Raw genomic sequence first — 27026 nt, 5'->3', positions numbered from 1 at the left:
ATTCGCAGAAAGTCAAGACCGACGACGGAAGAAGTCAAGGAAGTTTCGGTACGCCCTTCAGTTGCAGCTCTTCTTGTTCGCGATGCGCGGTGATTGAGTTTTAAGCTTTAATGAGCAGCATCTTTTGTTCGATCGTTCGGAACTTCGGGCAGACGATGGTCCCGGGGCCCAAGACCATCGTGGTCTTGCTGGAGGATATAGAGATTGATTGGTTCGCAGGAATGGGGCTCGGTGTCGGTTTTCCTTCCACATTTCCAGGTTCGCTCGGTCGGTTCGTTACTTTGCTCAAGTGAAACGAGTAGAAATTGACTGAAGGGGGTCCAATGCGCTGTCATGTTAGACCTCCACGGAATTGCCCATATAACGAAAGAGTGGAAGCTTCTGGCGGGAGGGAGGTGTGTGAGCTTCACCCTTTTGCCATGTTTTGCAACTTGTTCTCGCTTCGTCTTCGACAGGCACGGGAGAGAAAGCGAAGCGCCAGCTGAGGCCACATTCCGGCCACCGGGTAATAGTTGTGCGAGGCAAAGTTGTTCCCCAGGTCCGGGACGTGCTTCTTTGGGGCGTTGGGGCGAAGAGCTGCTTAAGTTGGAAGGATTTGATTTGCCGTGAGCGCAACCGTATATTGTTGGCAACAACTTTCAGGGGGCGCCATCGTTCGCTGCTGGGTAGAAGGCTTCTCGAAAAACTGTTTTCGTGTTAAACATAATGAACTTATGTTAGTGGAAGAGTCACAGTTTAATCACTCAGGAACGTCAAGCGGTTTGGGTTTATTTTTCTTCATATTTTCAGGTGTTAAATATTTGATGCTGGGAAGTGATGTTACTGAGTGGAAAACAAGATCTTGGAAGTAACATCAATTTATGCGAAACATTTCACATGCCCTACATGACATTCTTTCATATCATGTTTTCGATGTTTATCTTTTTGTATATTTGTATTTGTGTTGAACTTTTTTTTTTATTGAATTTGAGTGCAGAGCATAATGTCAGAGGGAGGTACTGTGAAAGCCCATAATTAAAATGGATAGTTCATTTGTATAAAATGATTAGTGATGTCATGCCTCACATCTTTTAGTGAGTTATTTCTATGACCAAAATAAATCTACTTTGAAGAAATTCAGACCATTTCATCATATAGTTTTTAAATAATTTAATACTTTAAAACCAAATTGTATGTGTGCGCATACAAAGAACCGATGAGGGTAGGATTTGTTTATTTAAACTCGAAACAAAACATCATAAGCGAGAACAAGACCATTTCAATCATCGTCAAATGACCTAAATTGGATTTTTTTTCGAGTAATAGCACCCGCGAGCATAATACAAGCAACGAATTTCCTCAAGTTACTATTAGCGAATTGACTTTTTTCATTTTCTCTTTCTCTATTTCACCATCAGCATCAACGGACGGTTCTGCGGGCTCCCATTACCGGGCATTCGGACACGTGACGGCTTAATTTGGTGCCAGCACACAATTCAATTACGTCAGTGACACACCAGCGCACCTCACCGGAAGCTCCGGGATCTGGCTGAAGCTCCGGCGGGATTTCCTACGATCACCGGTGGACCGTTTGTCCATTTCCAGTTTTGGCCAACCTACGAATTGAAAAAAAAAACATATTCCGCAGTGAGCGTGCGTTCGGTTCGCGCTCGTGCTCGCTTCAATGAAATGAACATGGAAGGTGATGTTTCTGGTGCTGGCGAGTGGTGCTGAATAATTAAGCAGAGCAGAATTGCCGCCGACACCTGGCGGTGTGATGATGATGGTTTCCGTCGTGGCAGAACCTCTTACGAGTTCTGCTCCTGGAACTGGCCTGGAGTGCCGACGGTCAGTGTGAGGGATCGTGGAAGTAAATATACGTTACCCCGTCCATCGCCAGCAGTCGAGTCGCGTTGTGTGTCATGGAGCAGCAGCAGCAGCAGCAGCCAAGCTCCGAAGCATCAACCATTAACGATGAGTGGCCCCAAAAGAACGGTGCACCTCCGGACCTGGCACCAGAGTGTGAGCACCAGAGCAGTGTCACCAACGGGAACGGGACGGTGGGACACGGTAATGAACCGGCGCTGGACGCCTCTCCGTCGGTCCCACCCTCCTCCCACCAGTCGTCAACGTCAACAGCTATCAGCAACAATAACGAGCGCAGCAGCAGAAGCAACAGCAGCAATGGCGGATGCTATGCGGTGCCAGTCCTGGCCTCACCCGTTCCCCCGTCCGTTCCACCGGAACCACCGGTTCTGGGCGAAGCGAACGGCGGTGAGAACGCTAATTGCGTCCTAATGAGAAGCAATTCCCGGCCATCGGCCACGGCAGACGACGCGAACCTACTGTCCCCGAACACATCGCGCTCGAGCATGTCGCAATCGCAGTCCCCGACGCATCTGTCACCGTTCCGGCACAAGGCGGACTCGCTCTGCTCCCAGGAAGAGCTGGACGAGATCGGGACCTTCTTCGAGGAGCACTCGGTCGCCATCGAGCGGTGGTTCCGGGAACGGGCGCCCACCGATGTCATCACCAAGCTGCAGTCAATTACCACCGATACGTCCAAGTCCCCGAAATCGCCGCACCGGGCTTCCGTCACGTCGGACCTGTTCCAACAGTGGCTGGCATCGTCACCCGTCAAGGTACCTCTCCTGCGCCTCCGTTCGGGTGCAACCGGAACACCCAACAACTGCAATAACTGCAAACATATCAGATCGGTCATCCGCCAAGCTAATGATAATTGATGGTGACCCGCGGGGATAGTGCGGTGCTGCGATTATGCAGATTAATTGAATGCATTCCATCATTCCGGCTCTCCGGCTTTCCACCATTTTCTGCTACCGTAGTGGCGCTGGCACAGCCGGCGGGGTTGGTTGCAATTGTTGCAAAGTTTTGTCTCATTAAGCGTTCGTTCAAGTGGCGCTTAACGATGCCAAAGGGAAGCTGCGGAAGACCGAGAGGCGGACCGGCAAAAGGCTTAACGTGGCCAACCGGAACGATCGAGGGTTAATTAAGCCGATGGTCAATTTAGACCCATTTTGGGTGGGTGGGGAGGGGGGGTGCTACAGCAATCGTAAACTTTTACAGTCAATCACTGCCACTGGCCGCGAAGGGAGAGCCTCTCGGGGGGAATTATTACTTTTAACGACTCCGACGTGACGGAAACCACTGGCCACTCGAAAGTGATCAGGGCACTGAGACCTTTGCCGGAACAGAATGGCTGAAATGGAAAATTGGGTAAAATGATTAATTTTCCAAACTCATTTTACGATTTCGGTACCATTTTGGTGATGAAAGGAATGGAATTTCTTACTAAAACACCCCCCCCCCCCCCTGATGTGAGGTGTATTTTTAGTGTGGACTATATTTTAATTCCAAATAACGCATCCTTTCGCATATAGTATGGATTGTGGCGGGCAAAGGTTAGCTGAATGTTGTGCTTGTCTTGCTCGTGCTAGAGTTCGTTACGCTGTGAAAGCGTTCGGAAATGTTGTACTTGTTCATCTCTTCGACGAAAGCTCGCGTGGGCATCTAGGAGCGACCTACAAACATTGCTCTGTCGAGAGGGGTTCAGTGTGAAGGTTTCGTTAGATTGAAGCAGCCGAGCGTAGGATCTCTCTTTGCTTGAGGGTTTTATGTAATGAACGCGCTGTATGTGAATTCGGTGAGATCAAAAGTAATTACCGAGTTGATTGCATGTGAATGCAGATGCTTTGTTTGCATGGCTTTGACAGAAATCCAGCTTTGTTTGTCGGTGAATGGTGAATTGGAAAGCATGGAGGATTGAGAGAAAATGTTAACAATATATTTTGGATGTGGATGTATATTTGCTTGATGAGATTTGCTGTCCACTTTCTACAGCCGCATTTAGAGTTTTGATTACGTTAGTTGTGTTTCCGGCAGCAACAAACAATAACAAGTTGTCAAAAAGCAGATTTTTAGAGAATAAGGGAAAGAAAAATCACATTTGTTTGGACCAATTTACTCTTCCATGGCTCGATTGGTCATAGAATAACAAATTCATATGAAATCATATGAAGAATCTTGAAAAGTACGCAACTTCCCAGTGAAAGATGTAAAAATAAATAACGGCGATGGAGGGCAGAGAAATGTTCTTAAAATGAGTTCGAATTTGAGTAAATCGCTTCAGACAACCAATTCCCATCTGGGTCTCCCAGTTAGATTTGCAAAAAAGGTAACAAAATAATAAGTTGAACCATAAAACGGTGTGTAGGATACGCTCGAAATGTAGATACGGCTGTAGAGATTTGACAGATTGTATATTAACTAACTTAATTTACTACACTGAGTATCAGCAACATGAGCGCTACAGATTGACGTCAGTCGCCACACAAGAAGCTACATGAAACTGCGTTAGATGAGCGGTTCTAGTTAAAAGCAACAACCTCAATTTGTTTCGCTTCAAAATTGAAAAGCACAGTTCCAAAAATCTACACAACAGATCGCCGGTGGCAGATCAAATGGAGGCGCACGCTATCGACCACCGGTGAATCGAGTTACGGTACAGGGCATGGATTCGGACTCATAGATTGCTCGTTAGTGTACTGTCCGGTGGAATTGTTGCAGCGAAAGAAAGACATCCAATTCAAGCTTCCCATCACGCAGCATCACTTCCCTCGTCTAGTCAAGCCAGGGGACATGTTGGGAGGCTGCTCTTGTTCCAGAGCGTGTATGTTCCGTTCAGCTCGTTCGCTTGCTCGCCATTGGCTCAAGTACCGTTACCAGGCGCTGTGGTACCGGTTCGCTATAGTTCAGTAGTCCAGCAGACCGTTACATAGATTGGTTCGGGGACGGTTGGTCCTCCATCGGTCCATGGCCCACAATTGGCCCCCGGAACTGAGGTAAACTGATGCCGGATAGAGGCGGTAGCAGCAGTAGCAGTGAATGATTCAAATCAGGAAGTAACCATAACTCTGTTACCGGTGCTGGGCTTTTTGGAAAATGGAAATTGGCAACTTGTAGCAAACCTGCCACCACTTCCGTCCCTCAGGAGCGTTGTACCATGGGCAGACAAGGTAGTGTACGAGTTGTGTCAGAAGTTGAGTTCATTTCACTGATTGGTATATATTGCTTTTGCCGTTTAGCGATGATGATGATGATGATGATGTTGCTGTCGTTGTAATGCCACTAGTTTGATGTTTTGCAAATTGTTGGCATCATTTTTACTTTGATATCACCCGCCAGCGGGGAACGGGTGGGGAACTTTCGTTGAATTCCCATTTCAATGTTTATCCATCTGGTATGGAAGGTCAAAGTCGAGCAAAGGCCCTTATTATGCTAAGCCCATCAAATACTAATATGATCCCAGCACAGCACAGAGTCTGTACGGGTGAGATGGTTCAGATTGCCGTCCGGAACCAGGAAACTCATCTTAATTATCTTACCAACCCGCACCGGGACTTTTCTAAGGCCAATCGTCGTCAACCAATCACCAATGCTCCTGCTGCTGCTGCTGCTGCTGCTGCTGGTGCTACTGGCCAGGTTCGTAAACCTGATAACGGGTGCACCCGTTTGGTGATTTAATTTATTGGAGGTAAAGTTTTAAATGAGATTTATGAGCCCGGAGCACCGGTCCGGTACCTGGCGGGGAATTGGAGCTGGTCCACACATACACGGTGGATCATCACCGAACGAGGTTGCCTTGTATCGGATGTTGATTTATTGGCTTTTCTCTGATCGCTCCCGATAGCCTTCAACGCGGCTCTGGTCGTGGCTTAGTGTTTTATTTTGCTCCGTAGCTTCGTAGCTCCAGTAACTACAGAGGAAGCGAAGTCACAATAGTGCTGGTTCAATTCAATTTTCCATCGCTCCTAGCGCTTCACTGGGACGTTGTTATTGGCTAAGGCCAATGCCAAGGTCAACGTTAATCACACGTACCCGCACACACCAACACACGCGCTGTATCTATTTCGAGCACTGGAGAGAAGCTCATTTACCTTTACAAAACGCACATCAGAACGCCGGTTCGGCCAGGCAAAGAGGCGACATTAAGACGTCACTCGTCAGATTTATGAAGCGCCATCTAAACCTTCTGACATACACATCGGTCTTGGATTGGATACTCTTGAACCAACGAGCCATCACCATTGAAAGCGAGTGAAAGGAGGAAATCACATTTATGCTCCGTTTTTCCAGCGGTTTTTCCATGTTGCTGCTGGTGCGCTGTCTTCGTCCCGATTAAAGAGATTATGCCCCCCGGGGGTGGGCCGGGGCTCCACTTTTTGTACTTTTTATCAGCTGTCACTGGGTCGGATAGGAGGTTGGATGTTGCCGGGTCATTGCTGTTGCGGCTGCTCCTGCTGTTGCCGTGGTTGTATGAAAAATGAATTAATAGTACGCAACGGAGAGCACACATGGTGCTCTGATTCAACGACACAGTGAAAAGGGGATTAAGCGAGCCTCTCTAAGGAATTATGCTTCCAACGTGCACCCGGCAGGCCCGGAAAGGGCCGGGAAGTTATGAGAACGACAAAAGACGATGAAAAGTTGAAAACGAAACCTTTGCGCCGCAGCCAGTGCACTGGCGACGTTCGTACGCGTCTCGAGTGAAAATGAATTTCGCTCGTTGGAGAAGCAGTCGCGTTGAATGGGAAATTTTCTATTAGATTTTTCATTTAAAGATTCCTTTTCCTCTCTGCAGGCGAACGTTGGCACGCGTGGTCGAGGTTGAAAAATGGATATCCTCTTTAGCGCTTGAGTTGTGTAGATAAACAAACAAGGAGGAAAAAAGGAAAATCACGGAAGGCCCTGGCCTGGCTACGTATGAAGTGATAATCTAATTAAAACCGTGCACTGTACGCGTCCCTTTTTCTTGCAAATGAACTTTTTATTACCTTCTCTTCGTGGTCACATAAAATGGAAAAATAATTTTCCATCCTCAAGTAGGTCGGCTGCATGTTTTGCGCATTACAAATGGCCTCTCCTTGCTTGGCCTCCACAAGGCTAGTAAATTCACTACGCCACCCAGTGACAACGCTAAGGGAAGCAAGTGCTTTTGGTACAATTAATTACCGAAAGCACTGCACGCCCCTCGCTAAGCAACATCGCAATCATTCAAAAGCTAAACACAGTGAGCAGAGAGAGAGTCAAACCAGGGGGTGAGGTGTTGGTGGCGGTGGTGGAGTTGGAGTCGTCGTTGCCGAAAGTTCCGGTTGCGCTGCGCAACGCGAACCGGATGTGGTCCAACTGGCGAATCGATGGCGAATGTGGTAGACCGAGGACACTTTCACGCACACATCCATACACAGCGGACGGGGTGGCTGGTCTGGTCCGCCCTTTTTCCGTCGTTCTTGGCAACCCCGGCCAACCACGACGTTCATGCCACGTGGCGAAAGTTGAGCCCATAAATTAAATGAAATTATTTCGCTTGAAGTAATTTCGTGAAGCGGTCCCACGGTCTGAAGGCGGCGGTGGTAGGCGACGTTATGTTAATGAATTTTCCACTGGATTTCCCACTGGGCCAGACTGGGTGAGATCTCGGGGCGATATTGAACTCTCAGCTGCTAACGAAACGCCACGCAGCCGTTTTACATTGATCTGAATTTTCACTGTCATCGATTACAAAATGGCAAAGGATCTTTCAGAGTGAGATGGATTCTATACACAGACAGAAAATTTTCGTTACTTAATTATTTTAACGCAATGGAAGTAGCTCAATTTTGCTCCATTTTCGTGAGTGCATCGCACCAAACACAACTTTAAACACACAAAAAGTGCATTACCCTCTTTTCTTTCGTTAGTGAAAAAAAAAATGCCCATGTTCTGTTTCTTTCAAATTTCTTATTTCTGTGAAAATTACTTTCATGGAATTTTACAGTAGCTAATGATGCAACGGAAGAACAACAATCCCTCTAGTTAGGATCTGTTGAAATGATTTTAATTTATACATTACCCAACTCCGCCAAAAAGTTGCCATTGGAAACGGAATTTGGAACCCCTCCAATTTTGAGCTGCATTTGCGGATTCATCGGCTCAATTCCCGGCTGCCATTCCGGTTATGACAAAGACGAACGACGTCTTAACGATGCGCAGTGCATGGATGGAATGGTTTCAACCAGGACAGAAAATGGGTTGACAAAACTGCAGCAGCAGCATCAGCGGCAAACTGCGCGCTCGCACTTAGCCCCGGTAACCCAATCACGTACCCTGATTTACACTCGAAAAGGATCGCTTCACGGGGCGCGGAGTGCCATCCCAATCTCACACCATTCCGAAAGAGTCTGCTGCCCGTCTACCGGGCTGGCGTCTGGCGGCAAGGCCAGACAGGAACCGCAGGAACGCGAAGCATAATAACATGAATCCTCCTTCGGGTCCGGTGTAAAGGATGTGACCGGCGCCAAGTAGTTTGTTGTTGTGCTTCGCACCAAGGAGCACACTTTGCTTCGGTCTTAAGCGTTGCTCGGCGCTGAAAGGCGTCCACGGTCCCTCTTTACGACAATGCCATTGTCTTGCTGACACACTCGCACTCGGTGGGGCGTCCCCCGGTCGGGCGAGAGCATAAAAATCGATCCAAAGACGAAGGAGTTGCCCGCGTGGGGGTTGGGGGCACGATGATAGATGATACTGGCACTGGTGCTCGTGGGAAGCTCGTGGCGTGGACACACGCAAGGTGCCACAGACTTAGCATCCTGTTCTGGAGCAAAGCAAAAGGTCCTGCCATCAAGGACGTGTGAATCGGTTTCAATGGTCGCCCATGTTGGCCCACCAGCTCGTGTAATTGACCTCACACACAAAGACACACGCGCACAGACGAGCGGCTCAATGCTCGCTCCCCGGTGCCCGTTTGTTGCCCGAGTGTTTGCTGAGGCACTTCCGTGACCTAGATTTGCCGGAGCGGAGATGCCGGCGAAAATGGTGGCGACAATTTGTAACTCAACCCATCCCAGACACGGCACCGCACCGCCAGGTGACCGCTACCAGCGCCACGGTTGTGCATTCTTTTGCCGCCACAACCGGTGGGTGGCCTCGAGCCGCAGTGGCTGGTGTTTGCCACGTCACGCTACAGACCGTTGTGACCGAGGCGGTTAAGGTGTGGTTGGTTTCACCGTCGGTTCGTGGCGTGGCGGGTTTTCCGGTGTGGAAATGTTAATGAGTCGGAACGCTTAGCACTAATTATTCGACGACTTCCGAGTTCGGTAAACATTTGCTCTACCAACCCTTATTCCCGGCTTCGCAGCCCGTTACGGAATGTGCATGTATGCGGTGCTGGTTGGCTTTCTGCTTTCTGCTTTCCTTTCCTTTTTCCCGCCTGCTCGATGATGGGATAAGGGTCCTTTCCGAGTGGGTTTGAAATGCGACTTTTACGACGTGTGCCGCTTGGGAAGGCTGGGATTTTTTTTTGTACTGGAAGGATGAGGGAAAAATGATAAGAACACTTAACAGAATCAACGTTTTGGTTGGTTGAAGAGTTATGAGCATTATGAGTGGAATTTTTGTATTGTCGTTCTGCAACGGTCTGGTGCACACTTCACAAGAATATTGCCTTTAGAATGTATAAATCTATTACGCTTTATTTCAGAATAGCATGATAAATCGATATTATTTTATGCATTTGAAATATTGACCAATCTACTAGTAAAAAATAAAAATAAAAATTGGAATTACGACTCGTGAAAGTAAAGAAGTTTGGAAAGTAAAGAAGGGGCTTCGGTATTTATTTTTTTTGTGATACATGTTATTAACATTTTTCCCTGAAAGCTGATCCTTTCAAGAGTATTGTGTAAAAGTTTTGGATAAATGGAGGAAAAACTGACAAAGATACAGATTTTTGGAAATCCACGATTCATAGCGTTTCCCAAAATCAACGTTTTCAACGACGGTGCATATCGTATTGTAAAAACTAATCGTACCGTAAAACTACAGCTCGTTTTTTTTTGCAAAATCGCAAAAAAACATCACTTTTTGAACTTCAAAAATCTGCCAGAAATCGAAAAATTGGAATATCAACAAAAACTCTCCGGGACTACCTAGATAAACTTTTAATCTTACTAACAAATATCGATTTGTATCGATGTGAATTGTAAGTACCTTTGCGACGACACGCTTACCAAATACCAAATATTCATCAAAAGTTGTAGATTAAAATGCCATCTACTTTGAAAAAATTAAATAGAATGGTAACGTCACAAAAAATCGTCAAAAACGGGCCTGTTTTTGGCCAGAAAATACCGAAGCCCCCTTAATAGAAGTAAAGACCATTGGAATTTATTACCGAGCAATTTAACTATTCACAATATACCAACAATAATTTGCTGAACCTCTTAGTATAGTGCTTTACACTATGATTTTATTTATTAAAAGGATGCATTCTAAAATTGTTTAAAGAATGTTTTTCTCATGGATTCTTCAAATATATTTTCCATTAAATGCTATCGATTTAATCGGCCACCATATAGATTGCCTGTTGTGCAACTGTTTTCTATTTTTACGCTGGTTTGTATCAGCGTGCAAGAATATGATAGGATTGCGTACGAACTACAATTAGCTCTGAAGTTCCTATGTTCCTTGTACAAAGCGAAACATGTTGCTCGATTGACCCTCCGGAACCACATTGCCCGTGGCACTGGATTGCGTGTAACATGCCGTACGGTACCGTCAACGTCATGTTCCGAGCGGAGAAGCAAATTAATAACCGAGAGACGACATCAAGCAGAGCTTAGTTCAGTGGTCGAGAGGCACAGAGGCAGTGAAGGTACCTGCTGGGTCTCTCTTGACACTGAAGAGTGATTTGTTTTATTCATGACCACCGAACGGTTCGCCCGTTGTGGCTGGTTAACCGAGACTGGTCCCAATGCGTCATAGAGAGACGGCCAGCAACATGATGTACGGGGCACGGCGGGTGCCGACCGCCGACCCTCAGAGCACTGAGTATAAAAACCACATTGTCAACCCAAGGGAGCGGTCAGAGCGGTCGTAAGGTGTGAAAGTGTGTAATCTGTTGAATGTGTTGCGGTGCGTCGGACCGTCACTTTCACCCACTCCCGGGGGCGCTGACATTAACCGATTTGCCATTGAGTCACTTCAGCTTTGACGAGCTTGACAGGCAGTCAACCCATTTGTAATGCAGTCAACGCTGGCATACTAATGCCTTTCCGGCTATTCGCGCACTTCTCTATCACGTTCTCCGTCTCGTGCACCGGCTGAGTGCACTGGCCCATGCTGGCGACAATCTTGTGGACGTCTTTTGCTCACCCGTTTTGGGTTTGGTTTGCTTTCTTTCCATCCTTCAGCAGAAGTGCCGTTCACCGACCTCCCGGAGCTCGATATCGAACCGCAGCCACCTGGCGGACCTGGACGAGGGCGAACTGTTCATGGAGCTGATCCGGGACGTGGCCAACGAGCTGGACATCGATGTACTCTGCCACAAGATACTGGTGAACGTGGGTCTGCTGACGCATGCCGACCGTGGCTCGCTGTTTCTCGTCAATGGGCCCCCGTCCGGCAAGTACCTGGTGGCCAAGCTGTTCGACGTAACGCAAAACACCCGTAAGTAGCAATTGATGGCGGTCCATTAATGGGGATACAATGGCGGCGTTTCAGAAGGGTTGGCTCCTGAGGAGGTGCCTATAATTGAAAGGCTTGGGCGTCAGGCGTTGACAGCCCCTAAAAGCCCTTTTCCAATTCCGGACCGTACCTAAGTGGGGCAATTTGGAGCTAGTCAAAAGCCCCAGAGGCAAGAGAGCCGACGGTAATGACGTCTACCATGAACCGTATGCTTCCAAGAGAAACGTTGTTCCATGATGTTTGGCAAGAAAAGATCCAGATTCATGTATTAATGCTGCATTCGAAACGGTTAGGAATAGAGGAGACCTTTTTGTTTTCTACAATGTGTACTAATTTTGTTCGCAATGAAAGCGATTTGTATGAAATACTCGTTAATTATTTCTACAGATGAATTAATAGATGTCATTCGTTCACGTAATGACATCTAAAAATGAAGCAGTACGATGACTAATGTCAGTCAGAGTATCAATATAAATACACAATGTACACAATGTTTCACAAAATAATGATGATGAAACATGATGTTGACACTGCACAATATTGGACTCTCCCACAAAAAATGCTATCGATTGGTGGACGATAAAAATGGTAGATAACTTGCCTGAAATCGCGAGCAAAAAGAAACGAAATGATTAAAAAATAGCTCACCAGTTAGTGACAGTTCTCTCATCTAGAAGGTGCCTTATCGGACCATTCTCTAGCCATCCTCCGCTTGTTTGCAACATAACTTAAGGCTGCCAATGCAATGAGTTCGAAGTTTTATTCCAATAATCTACTGAATCTTTTGCAGCAGGTTAACCTCAACAAATGTCTGTTAATTTCCACCCAAAACCTTCGTAAGAGAAACAACTTCATACACCGCGATTTGCAGTGTGGTTGCGGATCCTAACATACTTTTTGATCCTCGGGCAAATATGTACTTTGCCAGGTTACGCAACCATTCCTGGCCTGGTTGGTCACGGAGGGCCAAATGAAAATTCCAATCCGATAAAGGGTAGAACCCTGAAAGGCAACGGCAACACAGGTTGGAATCGTGGGCGCTTGTTATTATTGCGTCGGAGTTCATTCCGTTGAATAATCTCCCTCGGAAAGAGCTCCTATGTTCCGGGGACCCGCGCTGGGTTGCAAAAACACCGGCCGGTGGATCCGTACATAGTGGATAAAGGTATCGAGTTTTGCTGTGCCGTGGGTCGTGTGATTATGTAATGTCTGAAGTGACATGCCAATGCTCGTCTGGCGGTCCCACCTGGCGTATGATGGCCGTGTGGGCGGAATGCTAACGTCAGGTGTAGTGTTGAAGATGCAACTGCAGTTATCTCATACCATTCCATGGCAACATGGTCCCTTTCCCCGTTTTCTGCATTTGTCAGCACTCGATGAGGCGGTACGGAAGGCGAAGCAGGACGAAATCATCATTCCGTTCGGTGTTGGCATCGCCGGTACGGTGGCGCAGACGAACGAAACCATCAACATCAAGGAAGCGTACAAGGATCCCCGGTTCAACAGTGAAATCGACCAGAAGACGGGCTACAAAACGAACATCATCCTGTCGATGCCAATCTGCAACTACGAGGGTCAGGTGATTGGCGTGGCACAGATCATCAACAAAACCAACGGTAAGGGTTGTCGGCGGTGTAGCGGTTGCCAGTACCGGTGCTAATCCATCTTCTCAATCCCTTCCCACCATCCCCGGTGGATGGACAGGTTCACCGGAGTTTACCGAGCGCGATGTCGAGATCTTCCGGCGGTACCTCACGTTCTGCGGCATCGGCATCCAGAATGCGCAGCTGTTCGAAATGTCCGTCCAGGAGTACCGGCGCAACCAGATACTGCTCAATCTCGCCCGGAACATCTTCTCCGAGCAGAACAACCTCGAGTGTCTGGTGACGAAGATCATGACCGAGGCGCGCGAGCTGCTAAAGTGCGAACGTTGTGCGGTGTTCCTGCTCGATCTTGACTGTGGTGAAGCGGTAAGTTGGAACCCGTCGGCCTCCTTCCCGTGAGAGGAAAACAAAAAAAATTGAAGAAAGGAAAAAGGAAGTGTTGGAGGTGGCCAGGAACCTTCTGCATGCCCGGACGCTACCTGGTGACTACTCAATCACTCAATACATCGGGTTTTTTTTCCGAATCCGTTCCATTTTCACGTCTGTTTTTCCGACTCACCACCACCACCACCACTACCGACACCCGACAGTGTGCATGCTTAGACGAGAGCTGCAATCGCAACTCGCTCAAGGTAACCGTTGGTCGCCCTGTCCTGGGACCGCGACAGAGAGAGAGAGAATTCCGCATTCCGCTGGTTCTGCGTTCGCTTTTCGGGAGGGAGAAGGAGGCGTTCGCTATTTTGTGCCGTCACTCACGCTTGCACGCACGCACGCAACAGACCCGGTACACGCAATGTGCGCTTCCGTTTTGCGTCGAAGAAGCAACACAAAAAAAAATGTGAAAAATTCCGACCGATTCTAGACGTCAGCCGGTGGGGCTGGTCATCAATCTCTCGCTCACTGAGGTAGCTGTTGGTACAAAGGGCAAACGTCAGTACGTTGGCCAACACTAGATCATTACTATAGCAACAGCAACAGTAGCCACAGCAGCAGCAGCAGCACACGCAGCACTTTCCACGAATCCGCTGCACATCCTCGAGTTCGAGTTCTGGACAGGAAAAGCATCCAGACTTTTCGCTTCTCGCACGTGCACACACACCAACACACATTCACCGAGAGATAAGCACACATACACCAGCAGGCGATGGTGGACTGGGCATTCGTTTGAGCTCGTTCCTCTCTGGGGGGTTTGCAAACGTTTGCTATGCGCACCTAGAAAGGGCACAAAACCGAAGCTTCACCAGCTCCATAGGGAGGGAAAGTTCTGAGTGAATCGTCCATGGGGCTGGGGGCCCTTGGTCACGTACGCATCACCACGAGCTGGAATCGGCATTTGCTGATGGTTTTATTTCATCGCCAACGCAATGACGCTGTCGGCCGGCAGTTTCACCTTTTTGGAAGCGTTCCAATTGGCAGTCAGGTTCGTCGCGGGGTGGTTGGTGGGGCGGTGCTAACGAGAGAACACGTTCCTCTGTGGCCCCTGGCCCCACCCTCCCCGGGGTTAATTAGAGTTTTCCGTGTTTTCACCCTCGACGCGCTGATAACGTGAGCTTCCTGCCGATAACGCCTCCACGGAGCCTGCATCTCCTTCGCGGCGTCCGGTCCGGGGTTGGGATGGATTAAGGTCACGAACTCACTCTGCTGCTGTCGGGTTCGTGAGCACGTCCGAAAAAAAGCAAGAAAACGCCATAAAGTAGATAACTTTAAGATTCTGAGCCTTCCGCGCCGCCGCCTCGCGTGTGAATTGATCGTGCTGACAGGGAAAGGGATCGTTTGATGAAAGCTCCCAGGTTCGTGTCTTCCGTTAGTTTTGCCCCAGGGTCACGCGATACATTTGTTGCTCTCTCCCTTTTTTTGGGGTTCATTGGGCTGGAGACAGAGAGAAAGAGTGAGAGAGAGAGAGTAGCCGCAATATAAACTATTCCGAGGCAGCATTAATTTGGTCCATTTCATTACCGTCTGGGGGCCAGTTGAGGGACCCGCACCGCACGTAAATTATTTGTTAAACTTTGAATTCGTAGCCAAACAATAGAGTGGAAGTCATTGGGATTGGGTAGAGGAGCATCAATTGAAGTGCTTGAAAGGCATCTAATCCGTCGACATGCTGTGGCTTCTCGGTCCGGTCCCTTTTCAAATAGACGAGCTTTTTGGACGGAAATCGATTCATTTTCGATTCAGCGTCGTGCGGGCTTATCATTTGTAATCGATTCCGGGTCACCCCGAACCGGGGAAAAACCATCACCAAAAAAAAAAACGGAGAGAGAGTGAGTGAGAATGCCTTATCAATCGCGTTTCGATCGATAGAAATGAAATCAATTGTATCGCACTGATTACGTCCATCAGCGTTCTCGATAAATGACACCGAGACCATCGAGGCGCTCTCTCGAGGAATCCCGTTGCCGGAAATTCCCCGAATCGCCACAGCAGCTCCGGCGGCGATTCAATTTTGGAAATGAAACCTCATTTTCCAAATGTGGTCCCCTGTAGGAGGTGGTCCGCTTCAGGGAAGAAGCGGAAGGACAGCCACAGATTCGTGCTTAATTTTGGCCGACGAAAACGCATCATTTCCTCCGAACGCGTGCTAGGTGTTGTGTTTGGCGCACCACATTGAACCGTGCTTGATCGAATCGAATCGAACCCGTAATCGATTCATCGTATGCCGATCAATAATTCACCTGCAATTATCGGCACGAAGCAGCGGATTTGATCACTAATGGAACGGTGTTCATCGGTCCCAGCGGCCGTGGCACAGTGTTCTCGGAGGAAACGAATTAATCGTAATCCGTTCCGGTCGTCGGATGGAGGCGCCTGGTAGATGGATGGAGGCGCCTGGTTGTTGGTGTTTTTTACGTGTTTGTTTTTTAACACAAAAGCTGTTCACAGAGCTTAAAAATGCATGAAAAATACAACAATAACTTATCAAAGCATAACATGTAATTCAATCTACTCACTAAAGCTAATTAATGGGAATTGATCACATTTCTGCTCGAACATATTGCCGAAACAAGCGTGAACCAAAAGCTTTCAAAATCGTTGCTAAAAATCATAAGGTTTGGTCTGGATTTAAAAGCCGAATAAATGTGAATAAATCTTCTTCAAGTAGTGATAACCCTGGATACAAATTCATATCCGTAAAGCACTTTCATAAGAACATGATGCAATATGCAATTGGTTTTAGTACAACATTTATCTCTTTTTAAGTTTTCATTTAATTTTATTTCATCATCATTTTTTTTGGAGAAAGTTTATTAGATTATGCGTGGCAGAGGCTGTTTGCATTATCGCTAAACCGGTCAAGTTCATTTCTGAGTTTGTATGATTGGCTATTTATAATAACAATTTATTTGATCAGGTTGAGCGTTGACAGACCCAGGCATTTACGCGTCAAATAACACGTTTGATGTGAAAGCTGCTTTACTGTAGCAACCGGCTGACCGGCTCGATTCCGTTTGCCAATTAAAATGCAACTTTTATAGCTTAGCGATTGGCAGGAGACCAGGAGAGTTTTGAAGGCGTTCGATACGTTTGTAGCAGAAGCACCACCTCCCGGTAGCTCTCATCGTAGCTAGCACACGTACACAGATACACCCAATCGTCACAAAAGTCTGTGTGGAAATCGATTTCTTTTCCAATAAAAAGCCCCCTCTTCACCCACCACTACCACCGCACTCCCCGGTTGCCACTAATGCTGTTCATATTTCTCTTACGTTCACGGTCCGTTCATCATTTCCCGCAGAACCATCTCGAGCGGATATTGGAACGACCGGAGAAGGCGCATCATCAGACGCTATCGCGCCGCACGAGCCACAACGTCGACGTCGAGGAGGTGCTCCACCATCAGCAGGTGATTCATTTGCATTACTCTCGCAGCAAAACAGCCAATTTCCATCTTTTCCCACTTATATCTCGCTTCTCGAGGCGCCCATTGGGAGATGCTTTCCGCGCGCATTTTCCGGAAAGGTGCATCGAAGAGGATTTCGTTTTTTTTGGTCGAAGAAATAGAAGAACTGCGAATAAAAAAAAAACGATGGAAGCGAGATTTGAGAATCGAAAAGCGAATCCTTATTGCCACGCCTCTTTCCTTCCTCCACACACAGAGCTCCATCTCGGCGCGGTTCACGATGATTTTCGAGCTCGGCGGTAGCCACCAGTCGGCTGCGAACATTTTGCGACCGTCGGAGAGCGACCTGAACAGCTCGATGCTGGCCCAGATTGCCGAGTATGTGGCGGCGACCGGTGAAACGCTCAACATTAGCGATGTGGCCGACTGGCTAAAGGAAAAGGACATCGGATACCAACCGCAGACGGTGGTCGTGCAGTCGTCCGCTGCCGTCAGCTCCAGCTCGAACCCATCGGACGGTACGGTGGCCACGATGGCCGCCGGTCAGACCACGTCCTCGACGTTCGATGAAACGCACAGCGTCCGCTCGATCCTCTGCATGCCGATCATCAACGGTCAGAAGACGGTCATCGGTGTCGCTCAATTAATTAATAAGGTAAGACCACGACCTGCGACGCGTTAACAACTGGCCATTATTTCACTAACATTTTCCCTTGACCTTCCCTTCCATGTCCACAGCAAAACAATCTACAATTTACCAACTGTGATATCTCCATCTTCGAGGCGTTCGCCATCTTTTGCGGGCTCGGCATCCACAACACGCAGATGTACGAGAGCGCGTGCAAGCTGATGGCGAAGCAGAAGGTGGCGCTCGAGTGCTTGTCGTACCATGCGACCGCCAGCCAGGACCAGACGCTCAAGCTGGTCAACGATACGATACAGACGGCGGACGAGTACAAGCTCTACAGCTTCAAGTTCATCGGTAAGTCCCTGTGGTTCCCCGTTCCGGAATCCCAGTCCACCGTTCACGCTGATTGATTGCAAACGATCCTCTTCGCTCTTGTTCGCTTCGGCCTGCTCCACCTGCTTCCGAGGCTTCCCCTTCCAATTAGAGGCAGAAATTGGGGTTCCCGTAGGTCCGGAATCGGAGTTGCTCTCGGAAGTGCCCCCGAGAAAGAGCGCAACAGTGGCGCATAATGATGTAAATTAATATTTAATACGATTGTTAGGGGCCTTGTGTCTGCTGCTGCAGCTGCTGCTGGTTGGGAGTGAAACCAATCCGCACTCGTTTACCCCGTTTGTTGAGGTTTGCGAACGATTGCCAAAGGTTGCTTTCGTCGACTTTGTTACCATCGTAGCAGAGCGGAGCTACTGCTGCTATCAGCTTACAATTGGCGTCAAATCAGTGGCCCAAGATTCAGCCAGGACCGCTCCTTAGTTCCACATCAACAGAGAAAAGGGTCAAATACTGTTCTACCGTAATACTTGGTACCTTTTTCGATTGATTGATCCGCTGGGCCGCTGGTCCGAGGGTTTTTGTACCGCAAGAGATCAACGTTACGCACGTCGGTAAGGTCAAGCGCAAGCTCTGCGCTAATGGATGAATCGTTGAATGTATTGGCTTACTGACCCCGCACTGACCCCCTGTTCCTACCTCCACTAATTGGATGGAAAGAGATGTAGTGCCCTGAACCACCCCGCCCCCCGGGTATCGGCGCACACAACGAGCCAATTGTCCCGCCGGTCGGATCGTTTTCCACGCGATCAGCATAATTAATGGCACCACTAGAGCAGTGGCAGTACACAGAGTGAGAGAGAGAGAGAGAGAGAGAAGCAACAGAGGAAGAGAGAACAAATCCAAGTCCATCTTCTACACGAAACTCGCGTCGCATCGCGTCGTGTCCTCCGTCTACTTACTGCCAACGCGTGGAACGTGTTGAAAGTAAAGCCACTTGGTCGTGATGGCGGATAGGGGGAGAAGGACGAAGGAGGGCCAGGGTGAGGAAAATTAATGTTCCCACCGATAGATTGGCCAGTGCCATCGGTCGGTGACCATCGGTCAAGGGTGCGTGCGTGCGAGCGAGCGACTAGATCGTGGCATGGATCGGCCTTAAACGACACCGAGGTCACACTGGCTAACGGTTAGTAAAGAAGGACACCGCACTTCTAGGAGACCGGACAAACCGGAACGATTTCACCGCCGGGGAAGCGAACCAATCGTCGTTCCGCTATTGAATTGCCCGCCACACCGACAAGCCGCTGCTGCTGGTGGTGGTGGTGGTGGTGGCGATGGTGTTGGAATGGAGAGAATTTAATCACGATCACACATTCATCAAGTGCTGGGCGGTGCTGAATTTTTCATGAGCTCCTCCAACGTTTCTTGCTGTTCCACTTTCCTTTCCAACCGGAGGGGGTGGTGGCGTGAGCGTGCCCTTCTGTCGCGGACAAACGTGCCAGAAAGGCTGGCAGGCAGACCGTGGCATGCGTGGAATGCCGCCTTCGGGACGCATTACCTCCACGGAAAAGTAACTGCATCCAGCAGTGGACGCAACAGAAAAGGCAACTGTATGCTTTTGGCGGAGAATTTGTGTGGTCGTGTCCTTGTTGTATTCTGTTTGTTTTGTTCCGGTTTTGCTCCAGCAATCTTAGGATTCCGGGCTCGCGCGCTACACCTCACGCAGAACCGCACGTGGCGCTTTGTTTCGTCTGCTTCCTGGGGCAAATGATTTATCATTTTACGTATCCTTTGGGACCTGTTACTGAAAACGTAGAAAGGGGGGATGGGGGATTACTGTGAATGATTTCATATTTGATTGGCCGAGAAGCTGATTCACACTCAGTTCTCTAGATATTGGGACTGGAGTTGCCTGAGGGGTGATTCTTTCAAGAATAGTCGTAAAGATTGACCTTCGACATTCAGTTGCGTAAAATCATTTGTGATGTTATGTGACGTATATGGGATGCCGGGGTTAAGCTTAGGGTAAGCGATTCTTTTTTTGTTCATCACAATCCGGCGAGAGACCTTTACGAAGGGGTTTTTGTTGATTGCATCTGTTCCTTTGGAGGTTTCACTCGTACGTTCCATGTTTCAATTTCATATTTAGAAGCTATCGTTGTCTTAACACTACAGTTATGAGCAGCGAGTTGTATCTTGTTCTTTTCTATTTAAACGATGTTTTAAGAGGATCATACTCTTCCTGGAATTTGGAATATAAGATATCTGGCTCGATAATTGGCACTAAAAATGAAATGGAATGGAAAACACTAAAATTTATTCGTTTCTGCTTGCTTCTGCTTGATTTTTCGTGATTGTATGATGGACAATTAATAATCTATTCGTTTCATATTTGTAGCTGAAGATCGATGGAGAGCGAGCACTAAAGAGAGTTGCGGACGTTTATGCTATCCTTGACCTCATTGCATACAGTTTTTGTGCACTGCTCTTCCTGAGATACAATTTTTCATCGGTACATTATCGTCCATTACGACCAAATCATCTCCTTCCTTTACCCAGAAAAAAAGTTCATTTCTTTGACTTAAAAACACTTTTGCCTCATCCATCGGGTCGGCGGAAACTCCTAGCACATAATCAATGTTTGAAAAATCAATATTTCTCTACAATCAAAACACCGATCGCGGGACAGCCCGTTGATGGTCCACAAAATCCACAATAGCCACATCCCACTCGTAGCCACAGCCCACATAACCATCTTGTTATTGCCATCTCTTAGCTAAACTCGAGCCCAGCTGCAGCCGGCTGCCCAGCTCGGTTGACCAGCTCCCGATACGAGACGATAAATCACGCAAACCTTTTCTCCATCTTTGCACCATCTTTCCACCCACAGACTTCGACCTCGACGACGATGATACATGCCGGGCCGCGGTACGGATGTTTCTGCAATGCAATCTGGTTCAACAGTTTCACATTCCGTACGACGTAAGTGGCACCCTTTTTTTTTACCGACTTTCCATTCCAATCTAGATTCGTCTCGAGTCGTTCACGGTCTCCAAACTGGTTCCGGTTGGATTTACATCGAGTGCCCTTGGTACCAGCGATGGCAGCAAGCGATTGGTGTTCAAGTGGCGTAAATTTAGCTGACTCGCCAACGCACTGAGCTTAGGATCTAGGTGCAGTCGCTGTGATGTTTGTAGAAAGATTCCGGCTGAGCAATCGCTGTAAAGCTTATCAGCCATATCCTAGAAGCACAGGATGAGCAGTCCAGCAAAGGATGTTTCGGTAGATGCTGTAGACGATTGTGTTTTATTTTATGTCTTCGGGTTTTTTCCCCAATGTTAAAATGTTTGAAAAGTTATGAGTTCGATCGAACCGTTGAGACGGAGAACACAAAAAAGTAAAAAAAATACGTTTTTTTATTGGAATTGACGATGGTTCCGGTTTTAATTCTATTTGTGGATGATGCAGCCGTAATCGATGATACGTTACCTCGGTACAAAGAATCCAGGAATCGGTGGAGTGCACAAAAGGTGTTTCTAGTTACGCTTCCTCTCTTTCGCAGGTCCTGTGCCGGTGGATACTGAGCGTGCGGAAAAACTATCGCCCGGTCAAGTACCACAACTGGCGCCACGCGCTCAACGTTGCCCAGACGATGTTTGCCATGATGAAGACTGGCAAGATGGAGCGCTTCATGACGGATCTGGAGATACTGGGGCTGCTGGTGGCCTGCCTGTGCCATGATCTCGACCACCGAGGTACCAACAATGCGTTCCAGTCGAAAACGGACAGCCCACTGGCGATCCTTTACACGACCAGCACCATGGAGCACCATCACTTTGACCAGTGCGTGATGATTCTGAACTCGGAGGGAAATAACATTTTCCAGGTGAGTACCGGGGGCAGAACTGCATACCTACGCATCGCTCACTGCAAATGCCCTTTCTGTGCCGAGGGACATTCGATTCGAGCGGTGGGCGATGATTGGTGGGTTGTACTGTGTAAACATGGTAGCGTGTATTTGTTCAATCGATTGCTCGATACGGATTTCATCGTCCGGATGATGCATGAGCCAGGTCAGGTCAGGTGCCCTCCTGTCTGCCAGGTGTCAACGGGAGAAGGTTGACAATTCTGATGGAAACGATTCGGTTATACGCTTCCGCTTGCGCTCTGAATGCGTCCTCCCGTTGTGTACTCTGTGATCTGGCTCATGTGTTGTTTGCGTTGATATTTTGGGGTTGATGCTTTGGAGGGAAAACTTTTAACTGCATCTGCTCGATTCCCAGCAGTTTCTGTTCGTTTTTTGATTTTCTTGCAAGGATGTTGCTTTGTTTCGTATCTTTGAGTTTTTCTTGTGGCTGCATCAGTCTCATTTCAATTTTATGTCTTGTCCTTTGTCCGTTCGTTCGGTGTCATCCATCTCGAGAGTTTAATGCTCGATCATAATCTCCCCACATGGAATCGACCCTTCCTTAGGTGCATTGATCGACTTAAACTTTAAGTATTACCATCTTTTATGCATCCTTTTCGACGCTGAATCAGCTCATCGGCACCGAAGGGAAGCAAAACAAAGAATCCTCGTCGTCGGCATCGTCCTTTGAGCAATGATTGAAGGTCAACCACGGCCCCGGTACGCCAGGCGAAAGCGAATTCATAACGAAATTCCATTCAATTACCGGCAAACCAATTTGATTCCTGATTCCTTGGAAATGGAGTGCCAACGGAATGCCGTGGGCCACACCGAGGCAGCCACGCGCTTCAATCTGCACCATGCCCATCGTCTGCCATGGAAAAGCAAGGAAAAGCAAAACAACAACCTACCGGAGCATAATTTATAGCATTCAATTTCGCTCCGTTCCTTCCGCACAAATCACCCAATATGGTGATGAACGTGGCATGGTTAAACCATTGGGCCGCATGGCACGGAGGCGCAAAGCAACAAACCAACCGATGAAAAAAAAAAACGCCGTTGAACCGTCCTGTAAAAGGAACTGAAAACAAAGCACCAATCAGCTCGGCATAATCGATATAATGCGTGCCGGAAGGCGGCCCCGGAGGCGAAGACCTTCGGTAGGTCCGCTGGACCGTTTTACATTTTGTCCATCTATCGTCTACCCGGCGGTTTGCTGTCTGAATGTTGGGACAATCTCATTTTCCAGCCCCCGGGGTCTGGCCCCGGACAGCAAACGGTCAGCGAATGTGTGGTCCTTGCTGGCCGGAGGAAGGCTAGATGTCCCAGATGCTGTTTGTGTGTCCACGAGCGACGAGCCACGAGCCAAGAGCCACGAGGATGCTGTTCGTGGTTCGAGTAGCATGTATCCCGATGGTCGGTTCACAGAATCCTTTCAGACCTCGGGCTCCATCTCTCCCTCGCTCTCGTGTGCGCTGGTTCTCTCCATTTGTTCTGTAAACGATGGACGCCTATGGTCGTCCGGATGCGGATCCGACGGTTTGGAGCGTGTTGCGACCAACAAGGTGGAAGTGGAAGCGCTCGCCATTGACGGAATTTAATTCCATGTTTGACAGGCACACAGTGGCCCCGCACAGACCACCTCCCCCTCCCGGCCCCATTACTATCCTCTTCCCTATGTCTTAACACAGACAACTCGGGGGCGGACGGTTTGGGCGATAAAAATAAGTGGCGCGTAAGCGGTTTGTTTTACAGACGCCTCGCAACCGCCTTCCCAAAAACCGAGGTAGATTGCGAGGCTCCCCGGAGTATCTCTCTTCTCTGTCGCCAGCACCCTCTCCGCTCCACCCCACCTCGGGGGTGTCATGCATTGTAAAGAAATTGCTGCTCCATCGTTTCGCTCTTCTCGTCGCTCGCTCGCTCGCTCGCTCGCTCTGCGATGGAGTGGAAATTTTCTGCAAATGATTCGCAGCGACTTTGGCACGTTCTGTGACATGCTTTTGCGCCGATGGGAAAGCTACCAGCCAGCCAGCCAGCCAGCCAGCCAGCCATCCGGTCCGCCCTCTGGGAGCTGCTGTGGAGATGGTGGAGCTTTTGGTGTTGGCAACTGCTGCTGCTGCTGCTGCCACCCCTGCCGACGGCCATCAGCATCCCAATCCACCATTACCCATTTGGCCATGCGTCGATGATTTCTGTTTGCGTGACTGGAAGGCTTATGGCGCAAACGGGCTGGCTGGATGGGAGTTTCACAATATTGTGCGCCACCGTGGTCGTTCGCCGGTTTCTGGTGACCGATGCTGTAACATGAGGTCCACGCTTACCACGGGGCTCACAATACGCTTGCAGCGCGCTCTGGGGCGTGTTTTTGAGTGAATCCCATGAATCTTGTTTCCATCGTACCGTAATGGTGGCGTTCAAAACGTTTCCATTTCGATAGCGAACGCTTGTTCCAATGAGTGACCGACCGGCAGTAATACGATCCCGGTGTTGGTGCTGTTTCAAGTGATCTACAACGCGGTCGGATGGTGTTAGGTAGTGGAAGGGGCCGTTTAGAACATTGCTTATATTAAACATCGATGGTCTCATCTATCAATATTACTCAATTCTGTTAAGAGTTTGAATTAATTCGTGTCATTTTACTGTATTTCACAGCTACTATTAGTAACATCTTTTTGTTCAGCTGAAAGTATCGAGATTTATCTCTGATCAAGTGTTTTTGCTGGGAGTACTTTCCTATTGTTTCAATATGAAGAAAGTAATTACCGAAAGCCTTATGGCTTTACAATGTAAGTTTTAATGAGATTCGATTCGGAGCACTTCCCTTCTATTGAATCGAATGGTATTGCTACAAACAATTAAGAGATCTATCGACACGGAATACGGAAACTAACAGTGAAATAAGAGAAAGTAATTACTGGCGACCGTATATATTTTTTATAAGGTAGTCACATGATAGAATGTTGTTGTTTACAAAGAATTACCAATATCAATGGAGTTTTTTGTTTTCAATTGGTTGAAATATGTTGAGCGAATCTTGAAGGATGAATTAAAATATGTCTTAGTCTGCTAGCAAGATCACACAGATCATTAAATGACAGTTTGAATAATTAGCATACAGAATGCTCTTATGATGATAGCTACGCATTGTCAAGCAAGCGAGTGTATGGTTTTTTTAAAACTAGATCCTAGCGGAAATTAATCAAAATGTTCTAGAAGCTTATAAGTTTCCACCATAACACGATTGTCACAACAAGCTTCGTCAAAATGTAAAAAAGTTAAACTGTATTTCTTATGATTCTACGAACAAGCAGCATCACATTAACCACTTGCTTCACTGACCATAACGCTTCGGTGGCCAGGATTCTACAATTAATGTCTAGCGAACCAAAATGACCGCAGACCACATCCCACCAGCATAGTTTCATGAGCAGTTTCGAGAGAAACCCCGGGTGTCCAAAATCCATTGTGACATCAAGCGATCGAGGAATAAGGAGCACTAGCATCTTTACTACACACTTTATGCAAATTACATACTCTATCTGACCGAACCAGTGACACTGGCCGTCTCTTCGTTCGTTCGCTCGTTTTCTATTCCCACAAAAGAGAAAACAGAAGAAACACGAGAAGGGAATGGCTTCTGAAAAACGAAAGAGATGCGAAATAATAAACCTCAAATGGGCACTTCTCCTGTGTCAACAATGATCGATGCTGTGTGACAGCGGAATAATTGAAGGGAAAAATAAAACTGGAATATCATTTCCATTCCAGTTCACCTCACTTGCTTTCCCCTCGAACACCAAAAAGAAAAGAAAACAAGGACTACCAGCCCCCAAAACACGGATAGCGGTGTTGAGGCACAACATGTACACGAGTTCCTGCACTTTTCCTTCCATTTTTACAATCAATAAAACATGTAGATTATTTCCCAGTCCTCACGGGAAGGCACAGGACCTGGGGGGCCTCCCTTGGGAGCCGATCCTTGTGAGTGAACCGTTTGCCGGGTGTCGCTTACTAGCAAGGGGACCGCAGCAGTATTAATAAAACAAATTTATTTCCTTCACCATCGCTGCATGGAACTGGGCATTGGTGGTCCCTCTTTGTTCTCGGTCTCCACGCTTCCCTGCTGTCACATAAAACTGGATTACACTTTTCATTTTCTTCGCTTTCGCCTTCGTCGCTCGCCAGAGTATCGTGGCGGCGTGCCATCACCTTGTACAATGTAACTGTAATCTCCACTTCGTCGCTACGCAGCGCACCGGGGAACCGATAACCCATTACGGGTGGTTGAACATTTAATTATTCAACCGCCACGAAATCGTCGGCCACACCGCCTGGTGTGCCATGGTGTCCTTCACGGTCGCTCTCACTCTTTATCTGTTGATTAACGGGCACAACGGGCGTTAATCGCGGTGCGATAATGTATACGCATAGCCCTTTACGCACAAAGCGTTGCGATAAAGCAAAGCGATCAGATCATTTTTCTTATCGGATGATACATCATATTAACTCTCTCTCTCACTCTCTCAATCTCTCTCTCCATCTTTCGCACCCTTTCTAGGCCCTTTCACCGGAAGACTTCCGAATGGTGATGAAGGTCGTGGAAACGGCCATCCTGTCGACCGATCTGGCGATGTACTTCAAGAAGCGGAACCAGTTCCTCGAGCTGATTGAAAACGGCGAGTTCGATTGGCAGAGCGAGGAGAAGAAGGAGGGTAAGCTGCAGGCTGAGTGCGTGAGCATGCAACAAAACCAACAGCAACCGATTTCTTATCTGAAATCCACCCACCACCCACACCATGCACCGTGGCCTAATCTATTTCTTCCCTTCGCCCTCTTCCCGCTAGTGCTCTGCGGCATGATGATGACGGCCTGTGACGTGAGTGCGATTGCGAAACCGTGGGAGGTACAGCACCGGGTGGCCAAATTAGTGGCGGACGAGTTCTTCGATCAGGGCGACCTGGAGAAACTGCAGCTGAATCAGCAACCCGTGGCGATGATGGATCGGTAATTTGTTTATTTGATTACGATTTCACTTTCACCGGATCCTTCCCGTCGGTCCAGAGCCGGCCGGCCACTTGACTTCCCTGCGACTGGACTGGACTGTGAACTGGGTGGTGAAGCTGACGCCATCATGCCGTTCGCCATGATAGGTTGCGTGGGACTTTGGTGGAAGGTCACCGCCGTAAATTGCTTTTCCATCCGCTCTCTCCTCTAGCG

The 27026-nt window shown here is 48.1% G+C and overlaps 1 protein-coding gene across 2 annotated transcripts in view; it reads left to right on the top strand.

The window, feature by feature from the left end:
- Window positions 1-1401: 1401 nt before the first annotated feature.
- Window positions 1402-27026, top strand: part of LOC126572350 (cGMP-specific 3',5'-cyclic phosphodiesterase) — a 31218-nt gene continuing 5593 nt past the window's right edge. Inside the window, exons 1-11 of one of the 2 annotated variants that reach the window (XM_050231586.1) lie at window positions 1402-2621; window positions 11232-11484; window positions 12873-13118; window positions 13207-13472; window positions 16843-16950; window positions 17204-17602; window positions 17686-17929; window positions 20793-20884; window positions 21465-21788; window positions 26368-26521; window positions 26654-26813. In XM_050231586.1, coding sequence (XP_050087543.1) covers window positions 1902-2621; window positions 11232-11484; window positions 12873-13118; window positions 13207-13472; window positions 16843-16950; window positions 17204-17602; window positions 17686-17929; window positions 20793-20884; window positions 21465-21788; window positions 26368-26521; window positions 26654-26813 — 2966 coding nt within the window. In that variant the 5' untranslated portion in view covers window positions 1402-1901. Of the gene's footprint in view, window positions 2622-11228; window positions 11485-12872; window positions 13119-13206; window positions 13473-16842; window positions 16951-17203; window positions 17603-17685; window positions 17930-20792; window positions 20885-21464; window positions 21789-26367; window positions 26522-26653; window positions 26814-27026 lie in introns of both variants that reach the window. The other variant, XM_050231585.1, reaches the window with a different exon arrangement.

This window comes from Anopheles aquasalis, chromosome 2 (assembly GCF_943734665.1).
Source record: "Anopheles aquasalis chromosome 2, idAnoAquaMG_Q_19, whole genome shotgun sequence".
Classification (NCBI taxonomy): Eukaryota; Metazoa; Arthropoda; class Insecta; order Diptera; family Culicidae; genus Anopheles; species Anopheles aquasalis.
Note: the sequence above shows the minus strand (reverse complement) of the source record. Positions and strands in the feature narration are given on the sequence as shown.